A 22,674-nucleotide genomic window follows, 5' to 3' on the forward strand; every position below is an offset into this window, starting at 1 on the left:
TTGACTCCAAACGGGGGGTCCATATATGGCTCTACTATCCGCAATACGCGACCTAATATTCGTCGATACGAACGAAACACACTTTCGGTAAATAACTTACGTGTCCAACTACAACCGTGCCCGAAATCGAAGGATATACAATTCGATTCAAATAAATAGCAAAGCACGAACAACCGGATCCACCTAACCCAACTAATAACCTTACTTAATTCAAAAAGAAAAAGAACGATCGCTTTCCCCGTTACCAATACGAAAACATTGTACCCGCTTCGAAATCCCTTAACTGTCTCAAGTTCCGTCCGATCGATCCTGCAAGCGACATCTAGAATGTTTACGATATTTGAAAGTCACTGTACTACGCGTTGCTGAAAATATAACCATCAAAACGGTATATAAATAAGAGGAATACCTCGCTGACTCCATCTATCTCCCACCCTTAACGCTTCCGTAACCCCCACTATGGTTTCGCATTGTTTCTCTTCGTCTCGACGCGTTACGTTTCCCCTCGTTGGTAGATAAAACCATTTCGTCGAATAATACACCGTAATTAAGAACACGTGGGCGTGGTACAGGTGTGGCTAATCCACCACGACCAATCCCGCTCGCGTCCCTTCCGTCGGTCAACTTTCCAGCAACGCACAGTACACAGGGACCGAGAATCACTGCTGGAACCGAGGGAGTGGGGGAGGGACGACCGCTACGCGGCTGACCGAGAACAGGAAATTTTCGACTCGTGCAAAAGGCGAGAAAGGGTGGCGGAGGGAGGGCGATCGGACGAAGTTCTGGTACCAAGGGTGAAAATTTCGCCCCCGATGGTGGCCCGAATTAAGCGTCTAATTGTTAAGGCGACACGTGCGGGCACGGAATCGGGGGTTGGAGGAGCGAGGGGGTCGGCGGGCAGAGGGTTGGGCACCAGAGTCCGGGCTGAGAGAAGTATGGAAGGTCGAGGCGAACGGGGACGGAGAGAGAGAGAGCGAAAGAGAGAGAGAGAGAGAGAGAGAGAGAAAGAGAGAGAGAGGTGGTTCCGCGAGGGTCGGAGCGGGTGGAAGCGAATATAGGTAGGTCGGAGGTGAGAAGGCGGCAGAGGTGGAGGTAGCAATTAACTTCTCCTCGCGAGATTAGAGCGAGATATTACGAGATATCGAGCGACTTAACGGCAACACGCGAGAGACTTCAAAGGCAGTAATAAACTGCCTCTAATGAACCCCTTATCGCTGCTGCCACCACCCACCCCAACCCACCGTCCCACCTTCTTCAGCGACCTACCACCACTTACCGAGGTCCCGGAGGCCGCGTGTGTACGTGTCCGCGCACGGTGCTCGAGCGCGACGACCGATGCGGGTTGCGAATCGAGAGAAGGACCTGAAATTCACCGGCCTTCTTCGCTCGCATGCACCCGTAACGACGACCGTTACTACAGAGGGGGAACGGTCCGCCGGAGGGGAGGGGGGGTTCGTCTTTTTCTTCTCCCTCCCGCGTCGTTCGGAAACTTTTCCCTCGCCCGGTCCCTACTGTGTGTGTTTTTTTCTTTTTTTTTTTCTTTCTTCGCCATCCACCCACCCACCACCCTTTCGTTCGACCCTTCGACGCACCGGCAGACCGCCGCGTGTGTCGCGGGGGGATGATCGCGATAAAACGACCATTACCGCCGCGTCGATCGCGATTCCTGTCATGCGGAAAACTCGTCCTCTTTCGTCGTCGCGTGCCAACCTCCATTACGCCCGCCACTGTAAATATTTTCCTCCCATCGAGAGACGAACAACCGACGGAGGGGTTGGAACGATCGCGCGACTCACCCGCGAGTTGTTACAGTCGCGAACGCGAAACGACATCGACCCGGGGGCGAATTTCACCGACGATCGGTGCGAACCCGTACCCGAGATCCCACGATCCCGCGTCCACGGAGTTGATTCCGGATACATGCACGGACCGCGTTGCCCGCGTCCACGTTGCTTCTTTCGTTCTCTTTTTCCGCGTCTCCTCCTCCTTGTGGGCGAAGTGACAACTCGACGAGCCGCTCGCTCGGTTCGCTCTTAATGGAATTACAAGCTACAAACCGGTCCACGTCCGCGAAAGGGTTGCGGTGTGCTTTCTCCTCTGGTGCCGGAGACGCGTCCGCTCGACGATGTCGTCGTTGTCGTCGTCGTCGTCGTCTTCCAGCCGGCCGAAATCGCGGCACGACCAGACGAAGCGCCCTGTCGTCGGGCTCCGTCAAGCCCAATCATGTTGATTCAACAAAGTACCCACCTACCAAATTGCTGGAATTTGGTATTCGGCCAGAAAGACGGAGCGCGGAGAGAGAGGCAGAGGAACAGCCGCCGAGCGGAGGGGGAGAGGGATGGGCCGCGGAGACAGAGCCAGAGAAAGCGAAAGAATGAACGGGAGAGCGAGAAACCCGGACAGACGGATCGAGACGGATCGGGATGGCTAGAAAGAGAGAGAGAGAGAGAGCGCGTGTGTGTGTGTGTATGTGTATGCGCGAGAACGAGAGAGAAATACGGGGGACAGAGTCAACGAGAGAAAGAGAGAGAGAGACAGAGAGAGAGAGGGAGACAGGAGAGATGGTCTGAAACGGTCTGATTGCACATCTAGGCCAAACCAGCACCACGACGACGTCGCTCCAGCGGAAAGCCGAGCGATGATTGGCCGCTCTCTTCACTCCGCAACCCCAGCCCCTTCGCCCTCCGTACACCTTCAATCCCTTCAGCCCTCGTCCGTGCGCCCGAAACCCGATGGCGTTGGAGGCTGGGGGTGATTGGACGCATCTCGGTGATTGTGGCACCCGCCACCCTCGCCTCCACCCCACCCGAAACTACCGCCCTCCCTCCCTCCCTCCACCGCTGAGCCGCGGCACCAACCGTTCTCTCCCATACCCACGTACCCGAACTCCCCGTCTTCCTCTACCCACCCTCTCCCTAACCCCCCCTCGTTCCCCTCCTGCACGGCTGTAAATCGAGTTTACCCTCTTGCCGTGGCTCAGCCCTTCAATCAAACTGATTGAAACATTCCTTGAATCCAAAAGAAACGAACCACTACCTCCTACCCTTGCTTGCGCTCTCCACTGTCTCTTTTCTCTCCCTCCAGCCCTTCTACGGCGCGGGTCTCGGCCTGTTTCTCCCGTGCGTTTCTCTTTCGCTATCGTCCGTGTCTCCGGATCGTTTCTCTCTCTTTCGCCTTTACTCCCCCATTCACTCGTTTCGATCGTCGTCTCTCACTCCGCCACGGTACATACGGAGCCGCACTCTTTCCGCTCGGGCACCGATGCGCGATCGCGTCTCGTTTTCTCTTATCGCGCGTACGTACGTACCCTCTCCTCTCTCTCACTCTCTCCCTCTTGGTCTCTGTCTCTCGCTCTTTCGCTCTCTGCCCTCTTCTTTCTCGGTTATCCCCCCTCGTAGCAACCCCTCTACCGCAAGCCCGATGTCGATGCTTCTGTCGCGTCACTCCGTTCGGAGTGCTACTTCTCTCAATTCGGATAGCGGCTTGTTTTCCGATCGAAATTTCGGGGGAACGTTCCGCCACCGCGAGGGAGAAACGACGCCGCGATTCGAGGAGAGGAAGGGGACCGACCGGGGCCACGACTACGTTGTCGCGGTTCATTCCGACAAAGGGGAACCGATTTTTCGCGGTACCGCGTTAAAAGTCCGCTCCGCTAACCCCCGCCCGCCTACCTCTTCAACGACGATGCTTCAAGGGGTTGCAACGGCGCGATACACCGAAGAACGACTTTCGGAGGGTTTTGGTATTTTTTTTTTGTTTTCGCGCGTATAATCGCGTCGAGGAATACAAATCGAATCGACGTATCTTCGTCGAAGAATTTTCATTCGCGCGGCTGTTTCTGTCACCGGACTTTCTTTCAACGATAGACTCACCGATTGGACAAAATGACAGGTTCTGACTGCCTTTGTAAAGAAATTTACCTTAAATTCCACAGCGTGTTTTCCGAAAGTGCGACTTTTTCTTTAACCACCGGTGTCTTTTTTTTTATATATATACGTACAAACTGTATCTTGATGTACCGGAATCCGTCGATGGTCGAAATCTTTGATTTCGTCGAAATGAAAATCTTCGTCGCGTTTCACGATACAAGAGTACCTCTGGTATGGAACGAAAATACGAAGACGAAAATTCGATGCTCGAATACGAACATTCTAACGATCGTTTCTCTAAAATAGAGCTGCTTCGACGACAAACGCTGAGCGAACAATACCAAGAATAAATTCCCCGGTACTGGTTTGCGAATCGAGCCGTTTACCGGATGGTCGATATAGAATATCGATCCGAAAATTGTTACCAGACCGATGGAGATCCACTTTTGAAAGATCGAAGTGTCCGTCACGGATCGAGATAACGTATTCTAATCTCGGTCGGTAGGAAATCCTCTCGATTCCGTGGTTTCGATCTCCATCGCGTCCTCGACGAGTTCCCGTGGAAGGTTCGTAGCAAAAAAGGATTACGTTTCACATACCGGGTGCGCTACCGTCCCCCGAAATTAACGAGCGTCCCTCGAATCGAGATATATTCTCGAATTTCGACGATGTATCCACGATGTCGAAACACACCGTCGCGGAGCGAACGAAGTTCGTCGCAATTAACGAGACGTTTTTCTCGCGTTGTGTGCCCGGATCGATTTCCACCACGACGTCCGACTTCCGGAAATACGAAGGAGCCACGCCGCACCGATGTTGGACATCTGGACGAACGATTCTGTCTCCAATTCTAGCATGCGGGACGGAGACGCCTCGTAATCAAATATTGATACTACGCTAGACTAAATCGTTCGACTGTGCTAACAGATTAGGGCGTACGTGTGCTGCGGACGAGTCTACCGATCGTACCGACGACGAGAAAGACGACGTCGACGAAGAATACAAATGCACGGGAAATCTTATAACCGTCGCCGTTCCCGTGAAGTCGAGCTTCGTTATTCCCAATGACGTTTTTCGTACGCGTTCACGGATTAAACGGTGGATAGCTGGAGGTATTTCACTCGGAATGCTCCGAACAATAGGTTTAAATTAACAGCGACGAAAATACACCGCGTTACTTCTCGACGAAGAATATCTGATTTCGAAGTTTCATTTCTTTTTCTATGTCGGAGAAGATAGCTGAAACTATTTCGGTAATTTTCTTTTATTTGTTTTTTTTTTACAGATTTTTTCGAAACGTTCCTTTTTCGTTTGCACGAGTAACGAAATCTTCTCGAATATCTTCGGAGCTGTTCATCGCATCGACAAACGTTTACGAAAGTTGTACAGTTTCGGGTGGAAATTAATTCAGAGCAATAAGAATCTTTTTTTTTCTTCTTTTGAAGAATAGGTATAAATTTTCAAACACGCTTTCCGGGCGCTGTAAATAATTTCGAAGATATTCGAAATCCAGCGATTGTCGTTGCCCAAGGATCGATGTTCCGCTCGAAATCGAAGAAGAATCCTCGGTCGAGAATACGAAACGTCGATAGAAGAGTTTCATCGAAAAAGACGTACACGCGCGCAGATACGTGCGCGCGCGTTCAAAAACAAAATTTTCTTCTCAAAAATCGAAACGTGACCTGGAGATCTTGGATCGTGTTTTGTTTTCCCCCCTCCTGTAAAAAGAATTTTTTCTCCCGCGATGTATTATTTTTCGACGATCGAATCTTAGCCGTGCCTCGTCGAAAATTCGAAAAACACGAATTCGGGACGCGCACGGGCCATTTCTCGACATTTCGATCTTCCGTCGAACGAAGGAACGCGTTCAAGGCGGACCACGCGGTACCTTCGTGCGCGCTGAATAAATAAATCGCTACAATTCGTCGGTGAACCTTATTAAGTATTTCCGAGCGGTCCTTCGAGGCGGTTAACGCGGTACCCTCGTACACGGGAAATAAATATCCCGTACCGTGAGCGAAATAATATGTCGCTTAACGGTTGAAATTTCTCGGGGCGGGCCGCTTTATTTCCGGGATCGCGCGAATGGAATTAATTAAACGAAATATAAAATTTCGCGAAGACCGGCCATAGTTGAGCTTTGAACTGCCATGAATATTTCTCGTACCGCGTCCCGCGTTCACCCCGACCCCTCTCGGGTTCCCGTTGTCGGCCGTTTAATTAATTCATTCCGTCGCGAGAAATCCGACGAATTCGCTCCGGCGTTGCGACGATGTTTCGCTTCTGCGCGGCGTTCATCGGTTCCAATTCGCGCACGTAACTCGAGCGTTCGACGAATCCTGGACACGATTTCTGTCGCTCGTTTCTCTCTCTATCTCTCTCTGTTCCTCTCCCAAACCCTTTCCAACCCCTCACCGCCCGCGGTTCTCCGTGAAAATCGCCAATTTCCAGAACCGGCCCCGACACGATTTTTTTAATCCGCCTCCGTCATTATCTCGTTCGCCCGCTCCGAAAAAGGTAAGACGGCCGCGAACGAACGAACGGACAGACGGACGGACGAACGGACACGAAGCAACCAAGAGCTCGAATTTATCCCGCGCTCTCTCAACGCGATTAACCGTAAATTAATCGAATTACACGGGAATCGTTAACGAAAACGAATGGTTCGAAAGTTCGCTCGGTTGCGTCCACCACCTCCCCCACCCCAGCTCGCTCCACCTCCTTTCCTGTCCCTCTTCGTCCTCTTTCCGGAGCCACGGCGCGGCTCGTATATTACCCGGTTTTTAATCAGAGATGAAAAGGAGCCGTTGGTTTCGCGGAGAGTTAACGGGTCAATGAAGAAAAAAATATGGACAGACCCATTAGATCCCGTACACTACGACCGGGCCAGATTGTGCCGATCTATTTCCAGAGATGCTAACTAAGTTCTGCGTCTGTTTCTCATTAAATTGCGCTTCGACCTCGAATCTTCTAAATTTGGAACGGTCCCCGCCGATTAGGTGCGTGTGTACCACCGCGCGAAGCGGTGGATTTCAAAAGTTTCTCCACGGACCGTTCGTAAGAACGCGGCACCTGGTTAACGAGCTTTCACGGCTCGATTGGAAAATTTCGTTCCCACGGAACGGTCTCGCCGAACGTTTCCCGACATCTTTTCATTTTTCCGCCAAAGCGAACAACCACGCGACGAGCGCGATCATCGTTCGAAGGAAGAGAATCGATTCGCGGACACTCTCGAGATACGTGTTCTCGGTTACCGGTTACGTAATCCAGAAACGCTTCGTTCGATATTTTCAAGCCGCTCGATCTCAAATCGTTCGCGCACGAAGCTCGAACAACGGAGTCCGAATCGCGATGTTGAACCGTGGTCGAAGTTTGCGTTCGATGCGTTACTTCGGGAGAGGTGAATTGCGATACAATTGGAAACGTATTTCTCAGAACGTGTACGGATCGCTGTCCGTTATTTATCGCTCTTCGTGGTTGCTAACACTGTCGAGTCCTTTTTTAAATTTACAACTTCGAATTTTTAGGCGTGTTTAGACGTGGACGATTTCACACGCTTTCCCGATAACTTTCGTCTCGCGTTTGCGGCAGAAAATCGTGGATTCGCGATTCTTTGGAACCAGTGTCGATAATTTTAAGCGCGATCGAAATTTCGACCACAGTTCGATATTCTCTTTCGTCTCCGTGGATCTCTCGATCCTCGTCTCGGAAACGAACATCCGTCGCTCATCTCGACACGCGTAAGCGGTCGCTTGAAATTTTGTTAACGCCCGACGCGAAACGAATTAACACTTAGCGCACGCTCGAAGGTTAACCGTGCTCGAGGATAGAAAATCGATGCGAATTGTTGACACAAGTCCGCACTCGCGCGCGCGCCCCACGTTCGAGTTAAAGAAGTTATTGCAAACAATATTTGAACAGCGGCGCGTAATCAACGGTCGAGCGTCACCCGTAAGGCTACGGGCTCCCTAAATTGCAGCCATTTTGCGCCAACCTGGAATGTTGATTACTGGATACTTGGCGCCTACGACTCCCGACTCGATAATCATTAATGCGCGGCAAGTGGCGTGTGTAATTCGAGCATTTAGCGACAACAAAGGCACGAATCTATTGTCGTTAATTACGGATTAATTTCCGAAATAGGTCGCAAACTTAAATCGATCGACAAAGCGAAACCGCGCGTACCTGACACCGGTGGTCGAAACGTTCGTCTCGTCGCGTCGTTTACACGATATTTACTCGATAAATGACACCGGTGATTTTCTCAATGTCGATCGCAGATGTAAACGTATTCGACAACACGATTTTTGTCTTCGATCGAACGGTACCAGTCGTGTGATTTCAAAATAGGCGCACTTATCGCTACAAATTTCGTACGAGTGACAAAGCTTACTATATTAAGCCAGTAATTTTCCAAAGTTATCGAGATACACGGAGAGACCGTCGTCTATGAAATAGACGTCAGTCTTTTTGTTTCAGTTTTTTCGCTCACACCGTTTACGATACGAATATTTAATCGCTCGTGACGAACGTTCGTGAGAACTTAATACAGAATTGTGACAAATAAGTTCTTCGATCGGTAAGAGAACAAGCGAAAGAAGAGCAGTTGACTCGAGACGGTGTTCGAAATATTCTTTGAATCGGTTTCTCGTCGATTTACGCAACTCGGCAACTTTTGCATAGATCGTGGACGTATTCGACGATATTGGTACCCTTCTTTCTTTCGTCGACAACGATAAGTCGCAAGAAGTGTGTACTCATTTCGGAAATTCTCCGAGAATCGCGTACAACTCGGCGTTAGTGTTTTGGAATCGGTTCCAGCCGATTCGCGTGGCTCGTTCGTAAGGAAAAATTACTTTCCACGAAAGATTCGCGTGGCTCGTTCGTAAGGAAAAATTACTTTCCACGAAAGATTCGCGGGGATCTCTCACCTTCTGTAGTCGCTTTTGCAGAGGATCATGCCGCTCCTGGTGTAGCACGAGTGGCCGATTTCCGCGAGTGCCGCGCCGCAATACGTGCATTTCAGGCAACTGTTGTGCCAATACCGATCCATTGCGAGCAACAGCCATCTTTCGACTATTTGGCCACCGCAACCGGCGCACTGCTGGATTCCTGTCGGTCCGCTTGGACCACCTTCTTGCTGCAACAGAAAGAACGAGCTACGTTTCATCCTCGATTCGAAATCGTCGAATACGATCCTCGACTCTCGTATCGTCGAGAGATATCCTCGGACCGATGCTTGCGCGAGATTTTTTTCGAAAGTCGAGAACCGAGGAAAAATCTTTTCGTTCGGTTTATACCGTAAAGAGTGTCGATCGGTCGCAACGAAGACGCAACTTTCGATCGTGATTACTTGTTTTTCTTTTCTCATTTTTAGTAGTATTCCTTCGTCGTTCGATGCAGCAACGTTTCGTTTAACGCGTTAAGCATTTGAGCTCTTTCTGTGTTCAGTACCGTCAACTCGAACGATTCGAACGTTACATTGTAGATTGCAGAAAAGAAAAAAAAAGGGACAGAGATGATGGAAAATTTTACGAGAAACGTTTCAAACACCCTTTGAGACTCGGTACGTAGAAACTACACAGTGAGTGGAACATCGAGGCACGAAAGTTACGATTTTATTTGAATTTGGATAAGTGTACTATATTCGCTACGAATTCTTAACGATCGCTTTCCGCGAAATTTTTTAAAAAGGTGTCGATATCAAGGAGAATTGAATAATCAATCGCCAATGAGAATCATATTCTGCAAAGTGACGGCAGAATATACATATTTCCTCGAGACGAAGCAATAAACATTTTTTGCGTTATCGAAGAATATTTACACGCAATACTTATCTTGCATCGTACGTACGTAATAAGTACCCTTTCGAACGATTCAATTTTGCAAGTGACGGTTATACGGGAATGGAAAAGTTTTATTTTTACAAGTATCGAAAAACTAGTCAGACTTTTGGAGCGGCAGTGTATATCCATTTACGTCAAACGTTCCAGATGTCCAATTTAACGAATATCTAGTTTCGCCGATAACTAGTCCAAACGTCCAAAATAGTGGGAATGAAATATTTAATTCCGTCGACTAATATATTCGAGGTCGATCAACGTTCAATCTGTTCATTATCCAACGTGCTCGATATTCGATTTGGCTATAGATATTCGTAAAGAATCACGTAATTAATATTCCCATGATCTCATAATTCTATTCGTCGGTAACTTCTCGAGCAATACCCGCTTCGCGTAATTGTAGGTGAACGAAGTTACCGGGGTAATTTCAACTTCTCCTCTTTGTGAGATTGCAACGAGTGAATTTCGTGGACCGGCGCAACAAAGTGGAAACTAATTTGTTGAAATAAACCGTCGAACGGTGTATTCTTCCACGTGAACGTGGAAACGCGCAGAAACGCGTTCACGATTGTACGAAACGTTCTCGAACGAAAGAACGCTATTGTAGCCGGGATTGTGAAAAGTTTGGCTCGCATAATTTTCATTTATACGCGCAACGTTTGTCGATACAAACGATCTATAAATTTCTTAACGACATTGGAAACGCGAACCGAGAAAAAGTTCGTTGAAATGTTCTCGAGAGGTTCTTTCATAATTGGCGCCGATACAGAAAAGGGAACATTCGTTAAAAACCGCGAAACATTTTATTATCCAAAGTGCGCGCTCTATTCTATCTCGAACCAACGTTCCATCGTCCGAAATACATTCTGTGCAGTACTTTCTGTCGCACAGTGTCACCCGTAAACAACTTTCCACGCATAAAATCTGGGGTTAGGTCGGTAATAGCCTACCTCGGCTCTTTAGCATACTTTACTAGCTTATCTCGTACCTACGCCTCTACGTACGTATATGCACAATAGAGACGTAAAATAAAATACATTAAAAGAAAGTACAACGACGTATACGCGCGTGTATCCCCGGTATCGGTGACAAATCCCATTAATTTATATTCGTAAAATACGCGTGGGAATAAAGTGACTCGTGCAACTACTTCGCGTCGTTGTATCGTAGATTTCGAGCCCGTTCTCGAGTTTTTCGGGCAAGTGGAAACGATCCAAATTGCCGGAAACGATCATTCGGATTTATCGCGTATCGACAATTTTCTGCGGTAATTTTGCGCTTCGCGGTTACGTAACAAGTGGATCTTGCCTCTGGAAAAACGCGATATTGCGTATACAATTCTATTCGTTCGGTTAATAAAAATTAAATGTGCCACGAATTCTTCTACGATAAGGTTTTTGAATGTGTCGTTCCCTTTTTCGCATTAGGCTGACATCCTTCTAAAGGGAAGAGGCATTTTAGGGATCCCGTTGCTGTTACACGACCGAAACTTTTGTTCGCGTGTATCGATAGCTCGAGTATCGCGGTACAAGACTATTTCTGGTACAGTAGAACTCCATTTATGCGAACCCCACTGCTTGTAACGTTTCGTTCGAATAACCGAAGTTCTCGTTCGGATAAGTGGTTTCGATCTTTATGAAAATTTGTCCATTTATCGTCACTTCGGTTTCGTACTTTATTATTTTAGATTCGTTTTTCTCGACGCGAGACATCGACGATTTTCATCGAACACTTCGAACAGATGAACCGTTGTCTCGTGACCGTACGATTTGTTTAGAATTTCAAGTTTTTTCGAAACACCGAGCGCGTCTCTCTTACACTTGGAATTAGCATTGAAAGTTACATTATCGAGACACGATTAAATACAATAGAATCGTTGAGTTTAAATACTCGGAGACAAATCGAGAAATCGTATTTTTAGATATTAGAGAAAATGTCGTTCGCGATACTATGTATTTCACATACAGTATCGAGATTATTCCAGAATGGTTGAGTTTGAATTTGTTCAGTTCTTCGTCACGTTGATCCAATTATTACCGTAAAATGTAATCGAATGTTTCGTCGAAACACCGCTTCGTGAGACGTATCTGTATCGCGGCTAGGTTTCGGCCACGACAACGGAGTATAAATACGTTTTGTTTTCACGTTCGTTCGGAGCGGATGTTCGTCTAACCGTAGTAACGCTCGATGATAGTTCGAATGATAGAAGTCCGGTAGAAATTTGCTAAATCAACCGCTGATGAAAATTTCGTTTCGATGAATGGAGCTCCGATAAACGGAGTTTAGATAAATGAATTTTGATACACGGAATCTCGCTAAACGAATTCGGATACACGGAATTTAGATACACGGTGTTCGGACGAGGAGAGTTTCATCGCAGATGAATAAAGTACAAAGAGAGTATATCGAAAGACGCTAGTCGATCACGATCAAGTTGCGGTGGGTTAACGAAACGAAAACCTGAGTAAGCGTTATTGTATCCGATGCAATGCTCTTTCGTGTTCCGGATCGAACCGTTGCATCGCGGAACCGAAGAATCTCGGTAGAAACGGAACCGAAGACTTCGAAGAGAGATTTACGGGCGCGCGACGAGCCCGTTGCCCGATTATGCAACTCGAAATTGTTGCAAATAATAACAGGTTGGGAACGCGCCGCGCGACCACCGGGGCTTCTATTAACAGGAACACACCGTGGCGTATTCCTATAATTAATACGGAATCGAAAGTCATTAACTGGCGATAAATCAACGCGGCAGCGTCGAGCGAGCAATCTCGGCGAACACTTAGTCGCGATTATGTAAACGCCCGGTAAGCGTGAATAATCGCAGGGGTCGATACGGCCGATTATTAAAATATACGACTACGGTCCCGATAATCGTCCTTCGAAAATTGTTCGACACCCCCTCCGGGGACCGAAGAAATTCAAACGGGGGTGAAACATTTCGCGCCGTGGAAACAGAGACCACGAGAATCAACGACGAAGAAGAACGCCACCGCGGCGTTTCACGTTTGGCAATTTCGTCTCGCGCGGGCACCGATCGAAAGACAGACGGACGGACAGAGAGACAGCGAAGAGCCTGTTCTTTTACAAGCGGCTCGTAACCGAGCTATTTTGTAACGCGTCGAGCGTTATTGCACGCGCTCGAGCGAAGGCTGCCGAGAACGAAGCCTTCCGCGCAATGGAAAAGAAGTCTTTCGAAAAACAACCGCGGCCGACTGGTTCCGCGAGGCTCGCGAGGGGCCTCGCGAGTGGCGAGAAGCTTGTTGTCGATTCACTTCGAACAATTTCTATGATAATATCGGCGACGGTGGTGGAAAAACAACACACCGAACTGGTGGACTTTGCGTCGAATGGTAAATTTCAGACGGATCGATGCTCGTGAGGGACAGAAAGGGTTAGTTAGCGGGGAGTTTGAATTTTCAAGTCACGCGGGTTGTTAGGAGCGTGCATATATAAATATATATATAAATATGTGCGCGAGTGTGTGTACGTATCTCAAAAGCGTTGATCTCGAGCTCCCGAGATTTCTACGAACTCGTTAAGTCGCGGATACTTCGAGCATTGTGCATCCGTCGCGACTCGGCGTGAATTTAAGTTCGAGGCGGCCAAACTTTCGGCCCGAAGTGATAGAAATGTTCGTGTCATCGATCGTTGATAGTTCATTTTTAGCCAAAGGTGGAACGAAGAGCAGGTAGAAGGTAAAATACGATTTAATTGTCCAATTATGGACCGCCCTGCTCGCGCGACGTTCGCGGACGAGATCTCTTCGTCGAGTACCGAAACGCTGAATAACACGATTGCGAATATTTTCCAAAGATTCAAACGATACGTTGCGTATAAAAATATGGCATATAACTCTTTCGATTTCTCCGATCCTGAATTTTTTCAATTCGCAGACTTTGATCGACGAAAGTGATTCTATCTTAGATTTTCCCTGGCTCGAAGAAAAAAAAGAAAAAACGTTCGTAGGAGCTTACGATGCTATCCGATTATTGTTCCGTGACTCGTGAGTAAAACGCGTAACTTCGAAGAAAGTAGTTCCTCTCGTAAAAGTTAATCTTGATAAACGATGTAAGAAATAAAAATAAATCCCGAAGAAATTAGTAATTTCGTTGACCGTAATGAATCGAGGGATGCACCGTTTCACGGTGCGCAGCGAGTAAAAATTAATTTTTAAGAAACTAGCAATTTCGTCGGCCCTAATGGGTCAATGAAATCCACCGTTTCGAACTGGTAGATTACCGTAAATCGGATAATTAATATTTACGGAGTACTTCGTGCGCGGTGGTGGTGGTGGTCGTGTCTCATTTACGATCGTGGGCATTTAGATGTAGTCCGAATATAATCGGATTAAATATACATTCGCGTCGCGGCGAATCGTTCTTATTATCGAGGAATTCATTCGACAGCGGAACGAAGATCGTCGTTTGTACAATAACAATGCAACGGTAACGAAGGTTACCGTTCGAAACTGGTTTACGAAGTTTGGAAGCGGCGAATTTAATTAGGAAGGCAAAGAGTGGAATCGACAGTCGATCAAGATTAATTGCGGCGATATATTCGCGTTAATTAAAAATAATCCACGGTATTGGATGCTGCCAGGAATATTAAATATTTCGCGGGAATCCATTTTCTTATATATATGTAAAGAAGGCGCGATAAACAAGCGCGATTCTGTCGGCTAATAATACCGACGGATGAATAATAACCGAGCGATGAACGACGATAACCGGGTGAAAAATATCGATTAAATCCGTGAGAATTAATCGAGAAGAATGCGCTAGATAAAATATCGGCTCGCGATTCTTCGTTGCAACGGCGCGAAATTGAGTCCGTTTCCAAGCGACCGATAACGCGTTATGTAAAAAGTAGATTGCTCGCCAAGAAGAAAACATCGATCTGGATTGGAGTAGGCGATCGTTAAAAAATTCGGAACGCCAATTCGCGATCCACGAAAGTAAGCGTTTCCGTTCGTACGATGGGTACGAGCCGGTTGCCTTCTTTGCGCGAGCTTCCGTTAGAAAATCGGATGGCAAAACGCTACTAAGAACGAAATCAATTAAATATGGCAATAAATGAAACACAACCGTCATTAGCGACGAGGAAAGAAATCGCCTTTCACCGTGATCGACGCTAGACCGCGCGTTTCTTCCACGAGGCGGCAAATATTGTTGCATAAGCTCGCAGAAACTTGGACGAATGCACAACGCGCGTGAAATATTGAGCCACCGTGCAAAAAAAAACAAAAAAAAAAAGAAAAAAATTTCCGGAGATTTCGATGTTTCGTTACGAGGGGGAAAAAATCGAGAAAATCGACGAATTATTACTTATACACAAATATGTTCTCGTGTTCCATTCGGCTCGCGGTCGTAACGATCTAACGACTTACGTAAGCGTTTCTTACGTGTGCTATTCCAATTCTTTTTTTTCGTTATTTAATCGTAATTATTAAAACTCTCTATCGTCGACGTTTCGACTCGCGATAAAACCTATCCAAACGGTGAATTTCCCGCGTGGTGTAATTACTCGTGTACGGTACGGTCACACTCGCGTTTGCATGGAATTAAAAAAAAAAAAAAAGAAAATTAAAAAAAAATGAAAACACTCAGAAAACGCAGCGCGTCGAGGTTTGCTCCGCGTAGATGATGAAAACTTTCTCCCCGGTGCAACGTGCAACGGCTCCAGAAGACGAAAGCTTCCGCGCGACACGCAGTCGACGAACTATTGTCTCGCGAACTGTAAAAGTAAATATCTCGAGAGGGAGCGATTACGCGTTTCCCTAAATTCCAGCTTATTTTCGCGAGTCGTATCAAACCTCTTCGGGGACGAATTACGAAAAGGGGTCGTTCTCTTGTGAAAATTAATTTTCCACGGGAACCGTGGACGTATTTAATAAGACCGTTGATAAATTCAACGAGAACCTTCTCGAGAGCGGTTGTATCGAAACGAGTCGCGATATTATCGTAAAACGGACGCGAGTCGCGCTCCGTTGGAAATTTAATTACGAATATTTATTCCCGCGATTTTTACGTACGCTTCCACGTCACGAAATAACCTGAAAACGTGCTCGCAGCCGGTAGCCCCGAACAGGTTGATCGGTTAGGTTTGCACCTACACGCCGTTAACGCGACCCGTGTAGCTCATTAGACGTCTCGTTGAAAAGAGCTCGAGAGCACGTTGCACAATCCGAGACCATGAATCCCGTCGATCCGATGGAAATTTTCAGCTCGTGTCCGTGCTGTAATTTGCTCACGGTCGCGCACGCCTTATCGGGCGACCATGATCTCGCGAAATATCGCGCGACGTTGGTCGATACCGGAGCGCGAGGAAGGGTTCAAGGTGGCCGATTCGCGTAAACGTTCGCGAAAGCGTCGCGACGTCCCTCGGCGAACTACGCTGCGCTTTTATCGGTGAATGGAGCCCCGATTCCCGTAATCTTCTATGGGGAAATTTTCGTCACACGTGTTTCGCGAGACTCGCTTCTCTCGCGAGATTTCTATCGCGATTACTGCGAAACGTTACCACGATCGAAACTCGCGCAATTACGCGTTACGGAGGATCGTTGTCTCGTTTGAAAACGTAGAAACGTTCGTCGTATTGTGTATAATTTCTTTTCAACATCGAAGGGTCCAATGGCTCGTAGCTTCGAGAGAAATATGTTTCCTTTTGGAACACTAGCGTCTCGAAACGAATATTAATTTTCGAGAAGATAATAATTTCGTTTCGAGGGACACATCGCCGCGCAAGAGGACGAAAGAAGACGAAAGAAGAAGAGAGACACACGGACGAGTAGGAGAAGAAGACGGGAGAATATTTCTCGAGCGATAAACGAGACGAACAAGGAGGACGTTGTATATTTAAAGGCAACGGATCAGTTTCCGTTGTACAGTATTTTATCCATCGTAAATAATCCATCGGAGGATACGTTGTATGTTATTTGCAGCGAAGTATATCGATTCGTGACTCACGAGTATGTTTTTTATCAAATTGTAATTTACTCGATCGGAACGGGTTTTTATTCGAGCTTCGATCCGGACGATCTCGCGAATAATATACGAAGCGCGTGTAAAATGTGCGTTTCGAGTAGCGAGCAGTTCCGTTTTTAAGTTCGGTACGCGAGCGTGTACCGTTGCGTTCGCATCGAAACACTGGAAATAAAAGCACGGGGTTGTGGCCCGGAACGATTCGCTCGGAAATTAGGTCAATCGTCTCGACAACGAATCGCAAAAATGTCGAGTAGAATTTTCGAGCAATGATTTCAACGGAGAAATGTCTTCGATGGTCGAGTTCGTTCGTTCTCGAGCACCCGGCGTTGTTTAAACAAATATACGCGGCGTTGGTCGTACGCTCGGAACACTCGCGCGATCACTTCTCCGGGACTACCCGTAACGATCGTCTTCGCGAGGGAGGAAAAAAAAGAAAAAAGGGGGCCGAGAGTAACGTATCGTCCCCCATTGAGCAACACCGAGCGATGAATATGTATTTCCGCGGGACGACGAGCGCACAATGCGGTCAGCGTGAACTTCGATCGGCGCCGATACCATTAAATGCAACGTTGTAATCGGAAACGGTCGAGTATCGGGACAAATCAAGTCGATCGAAACTACCGGGGAGTCGTTTAAGCAATTTGCTCCGGCCGAAGTCAAATCCGATACGGGCACGCGGGTGTCCCGTTGGAAACTGCGCGAAATTCTCGACAACGACCACTATTCCCCGGAACTTGAAAAGAGGGGTGTAAATATCGAACGATTATCGGCGAGTCTCGACCGCGAGGATCGATCGTCGAGATGCTTCGAAAGACGCACGGTAACGCCGACAACGTTCCAGAAGAACGTACTCGTTCGTTGGTACCGACCACTGTACGACACACACGGTGTCGAACCACGGTGTGTTGCACGATTCGGGTGAAAAAGAAACGTGACGGTCAAATTTTGCTTACAATTTTGTCGCCAGGGAAACACTTCATCTGGTTCATCCGCGTTGCGATGGCGTTGTAGTGATGCGCGTGAACCTCCATGATATATCCGCGGTGTATCCCGGTTCGAGGCTCGTTAAAACGGTGCCCGTAAAAAGAAAAAGCAAAAAAAGGAGGAAACCCGGGGCGACGAAGCACCGTCGCGTCGTGTCCCTCTCGCGCGGATTCACTCCGCCAATGATATCATTCGTCCTCGAGGCGAAGAATCTCTCTCCTCTCCCGGAGGACGACACACGCTGGGGCTCTCGTTTCTCCCACTCGAGGAGAATCACACCTTGCGCACCGAATCACTGGGTGAACCCGTGGCGCGTCTCGGTCCCCGAACCATCCGAAACGGATTTCACACCGAGGTGGATCGTTCGGTGAACCACCAGGACCGGGGGGAGGGGAACGACAACTTCTTCGCGGCGATCGGGACCTCGATCGAGGGGGGCTACGCGTCGCGACGGAGCAACGTTGCCGTCGGCAACGTACGGGCTTCCTTCGTTGTCCTCTGACGTTGTCCACCGTACATCCCGTGTTCGGACCGGTGGATCGACGAGAAACCGCAGCCGACAGCGAAAAAATCGGGCCCCGAAAAACCAACGACGAATGGCTGAACGCGACGACCACTGGTACGACGCACGGCTCCTTCTCGCTGGCAACGAAAAGGATAGAAGACGACAGAGCGAGCGAGCGAGCGAGCGAGCGAGCGAACGAGCCAGCGACGCGAGAGCACGCGCCGCGAGGTTAGGAAAGAGCGAACCGGTCCCGACCGAAGTCAACAGCGAACTGACTGGTCCGCCGCTGCTTTGGGCCTCTGAATGCCTCGCGAGGCCCCGGGTTCAGGTACCCCGGTCAGCCAGGAGAAGCGGGTCCCTGGTGGGGGGAATAAAAAGGTGAGCCTAGAAAGGACCTAACTAACGTTGAAAGGGGACGGGACCCATCCATAGCTCCGGCCAGGCCCGACGAGGACGCAGCGATCGTGGTAGGGGAACGCGCGAGCGAGACGCCCGACGTATTATGGAGTGAAACGACGCGACGGACGCCCGCGGGGTGGGGACCGGGGACCCGACTCCGACGGTGAGACGGGAGAGGGGGGACGGGGACCCCTGGGTGCCGCGCGGTCCCCTCCGCCCCTATTCAATTATATTTCTCCATGGTAAATGCCTATATTGTTACGTTTGTCAATGGCGAGCTAAGTGAGGGTCACGCGGACGGGTAAATGCCTTCTGAATTTTAGTCCTGCGACCCTATGCTCTTTCTCTTCTCTCTCCTCTCTCTCTCTCTCTCTCTTTTTCTTTCTTTCTCGTACGCTCTCTCTCGCGCGATGATCCCGCGCTGGTCTCGACCTGCCTGTTGGTGCTTCACCGGGGCCACCTGTGCGTTACGCCGATTCCATCGGGTGAAGAGCGGTTCAAGACGCGTTGATTTGTCGACAGGATCGTCACGATCGTCGATGAGAGAGAGATAAAGAGAACGAGGAACGAGTGCGCGTCCTCGAGGGTGAATTCCCGGTTCGAGCTCGGTTTCTACGAATTTTTAGTTTCGTTCGTTCACTCGAGCGTAAGCGTTCCAAGCGGAGAACGATTTATGCACCAAAGTTTGGAACAACCTTCGTTTTTCGGAGCGGAGACATTCGTTACGGAAAAATAATACCGTTAATTTTGTCTCGGGTATAGATTGAGACGAAAATTGTAATTTTACCGCGGAACGGGACACTATTCGACACGAACTGTTTACTTAATAACGGAATGCTGGTATCGCTCGCCCAGAAAACGGTACCCGAGTTAAAACAACCGGATAACCAAACACCGGACGAGACTACGCGTTCCCACAGAGAGAGAGAGAGAGAGAGAGAGAGTAGTTTGTAAACTCGTCTTCCTTTTTTTAGGGAATATTTACGATACGCAATTTTTATCGTGTATCGTAACCGAGTAACGTTCTCGAACTATGAAAGAGTAACGTTTACGACGAAACGAGCGCACAAGCACGAAGAGCTTTACTTCTGTAATGTAAAGAAGAATAAATATTCGAAAAGAAACGGAAAAGAGTAGAAAATGTATACAAGGGAAATCGTGTACCGCGGAGCGTACGAAAGCGGGAGAAGAATCGAAAAAGAGAAGGAAGTCGACGAATCTACGAAATGTGTTCGGTGATCGTAATCGACGCGATACAAGTAGAATGTATCGTCAATTTTTCGGCGAGGATTCGCGAGAAATTCTCGAACTCCGAATGGGAACGAGAAAATTCGGTACGCGCGGTGTATCGGGACAGATAATCGACTTGATTTATTAATTTGTGTACAAAGAGCGGGTCGGTTATCGCGCGACGTAGCTCGAGAGTCAATAACCCAAGTCGCGACTGCACGGGTTCGTAATTATGGCAGCGAGGAGACGTAGGTGTGCCGGAGACGAGTCCAAGGAATCGGTGTTTGCGCTCTCTCGATCGCGACCTTGCGAATCTTGTAACAGGGGGACCGGAATAATAGAGATTCTAATTGAGAACGAACACGAGGAATCGCACGAGCTGGAAGAGTTTAAAGAAGATCGAGATAACGATAAAGAAGACCGAGAATTTTGCATACCGATTTAGCTGCTCCCCGATAACCATCGTAAAACGATAATGTGCGTGAAAAAAGATAACGCTCGAATCGCGAACGTTATTTACCCGAGATAAAGAGTGCGCTATTAAGAGCACAAGGATACGGAATAGACGTGTTTGTAACCGTAGCGAATCGCGGCGACGCTCGAAAATAATCGAACGGTTCGAATCGCAGCGAGAAGCGCTGATCTATCAAGGTCGAGTTTTAAAAGAGTAACATTTTCCGTTCCGTCGATAGAACGATACTTCATCCGATCTACGACCCACGGTGGTGACCACGGTACCCGCAAAAACATCGGAAACGTCTCTAATAAACGAGTTAATCGGTGGGCCCAAATGCGATCTTCGCGTGAACACCCCGACACGCGGAAATCTCGTTAGAGTAACAGTCGTTGAATCTAGCGATTCGAGTCGGTTAAAAAACTGGATAGCCACGCGAAGACGGTATCACGAATCCCGAGAGCTGACCAGTTTGAATAAAGGAATCGTTGAGAACTTTATGGGAAACTTTCACCGTGTTGTTCTATTCGACGATAGACCGACAAATTCGTTAGAACGGAATCCTCGTTATTCGTTGATTATTCGTCGTTTCTATTCTTCTTTTTTTTCTTCACCTCTTCCCTCGTACGGATACTTTATCGACGATTTATCGTTCGAGTCGTAACGGAATTTGTTGCGCATTTTCTTTCGACGATTCTCGATGCCCACCGCGTTGCTGTTGCGCACGATTTCCAACGTACGATTAACATTTCTGGAGATCACGAGCGCGTATTAGTTGGCGGGAAATTACACGGCCGCGAAGTAGGCTTACGTAATAAACGACCGACGGCGGTTATTACGCGAACAATGCGGTACGTACTCGTTCCAGGTGCTTCCGGTTGAAAACTTTTTCTCGTGATCATCCTCGCGCGACGAGCCGCCGTAGAAAGTGCATTTTAATCGTACGCGGGGCACCGTTCGCGATACGGAACGTCGTGCAATGACGTCCCCTTGGAAAATGACGGGGCACTCGGCCGGGGTCATTAACGGGGGATCCTAATTTCATTTGTTTCGTCCCATTCGGTCGTTCAACGGCCGACGAACGGGACAACGACTAAATGACGTTAACTGGAGGCCATTCGTCACGTATCGAAGACGTTCAATTCTCTTACGATTCGGAACCACGAGTGAATATCGCATGGGGTACCGTGACAAATACCGCGAACAGAAAATTCTCCTTGCGAATATAAACGGAGAATTAAAGAACAAAATTTGTTCGTACCTTTGTCGAGATCTGTTTGTACGAACTCGTAGATACAGTAGTGTCTCTCTAAGTGGCAGTTTGCGACTACTCTCTAACCGACAGTTGCAATCCTCGCTCGTTAGAATACCGATCGTCCGAGCATCTTCAACTCTCACCAGTCCCCACTATTTCACTTCGTCCTGCCCCATTCTCTCGGTCAATTGATCGAAGATGTAATCTCGGCCAATGATACACCGCGATTGAGAATACACGCGCATAGAGGCGTGGCTAATCCAGTAGGACCAATCGTACACGCATTCCCCCGCTGGTCAACTTTCCAACAACGCGCAGTAGACGACACTTATCTACCTCGTTAACGATCTCCCACATGCCGCTCTCTGATCACTCAAGTGCGTTCGTTTATACCCGCGTTATGGAAATCACTATCGATCCGAAAATGTCTCTTCGATGATCCGTGTCTCCTAATTCGTACAAATCTCTCGCCAAAGTGTCCCGAAAGTGTCCTCCGAAACACTGAACGAGAAGCTGGCAACACCTAAGAGAAGGTGTTACACACTTACCTTGAGTGTACAGTTGTTGTTGTGATTGACCGGTGGGTAAGCGGGATGTCCCGGTAGGTGTGGATGCGGGTGTCCCGGGTGATGGGGATGATCGGTCATCATTCCAGCACCGCCGTGATGATGCCCGTTGCTGCCCATACTCTGGCCCGGTTGCAGGGACGCGTAAGGGGTGGCCGGGTCGATGGCGGGTCCGTGGGGCGGTGAATGCGGACTCGGCAAGTCTGGTGTGGTGGTGGTGCCGCCGCCGCCGCCCCCACCACCACCGCCGCCGGTGCTGTAGCCGTGATGGGGCCCGGAATGATGCGGACTGCTCGAAAGCGAGGGATGATGCGGGTACGCTGCGGAGTGGCCCGGATGGTGGGGGTTCATACCAGCGGTTAGAGCGCTCGCCAGCTTGACCGATGAGAGGGTGGGCCCGACGAGCCCACCAACAGCTTCCCACGACGAAAAACAAAAGCTTTTTAGCCTACCCTAACTGGAAGCTTATTGGAGCCCGGCTCTCCTAGAACCGGCTCTCTTCTTCCGGCTCTCTGCTGATATCTGTAACCAAAGAAAACGAGAGTTAGATTCATCGTCGGTGAAAATATTGGGTCATCCCTTA

At 48.6% G+C, this 22,674-nt stretch overlaps 1 protein-coding gene across 1 annotated transcript in view; it reads right to left on the minus strand.

The window, feature by feature from the left end:
* The window catches only part of LOC143144446 (uncharacterized), a 241,881-nt gene that overhangs the window by 87,573 nt on the left and 131,634 nt on the right, over nucleotides 1-22,674 (minus strand). The window contains exons 2-3 of the mRNA XM_076306852.1: nucleotides 22,074-22,613; nucleotides 8,801-9,009 (exon numbers count right to left, since the gene is read on the minus strand). Coding sequence (XP_076162967.1) covers nucleotides 8,801-9,009; nucleotides 22,074-22,442 — 578 coding nt within the window. The 5' untranslated portion in view covers nucleotides 22,443-22,613. The remainder of the gene's footprint in view (nucleotides 1-8,800; nucleotides 9,010-22,073; nucleotides 22,614-22,674) is intronic.

This window comes from Ptiloglossa arizonensis, chromosome 3 (genome assembly GCF_051014685.1).
Source record: "Ptiloglossa arizonensis isolate GNS036 chromosome 3, iyPtiAriz1_principal, whole genome shotgun sequence".
Classification (NCBI taxonomy): domain Eukaryota; kingdom Metazoa; phylum Arthropoda; class Insecta; order Hymenoptera; family Colletidae; genus Ptiloglossa; species Ptiloglossa arizonensis.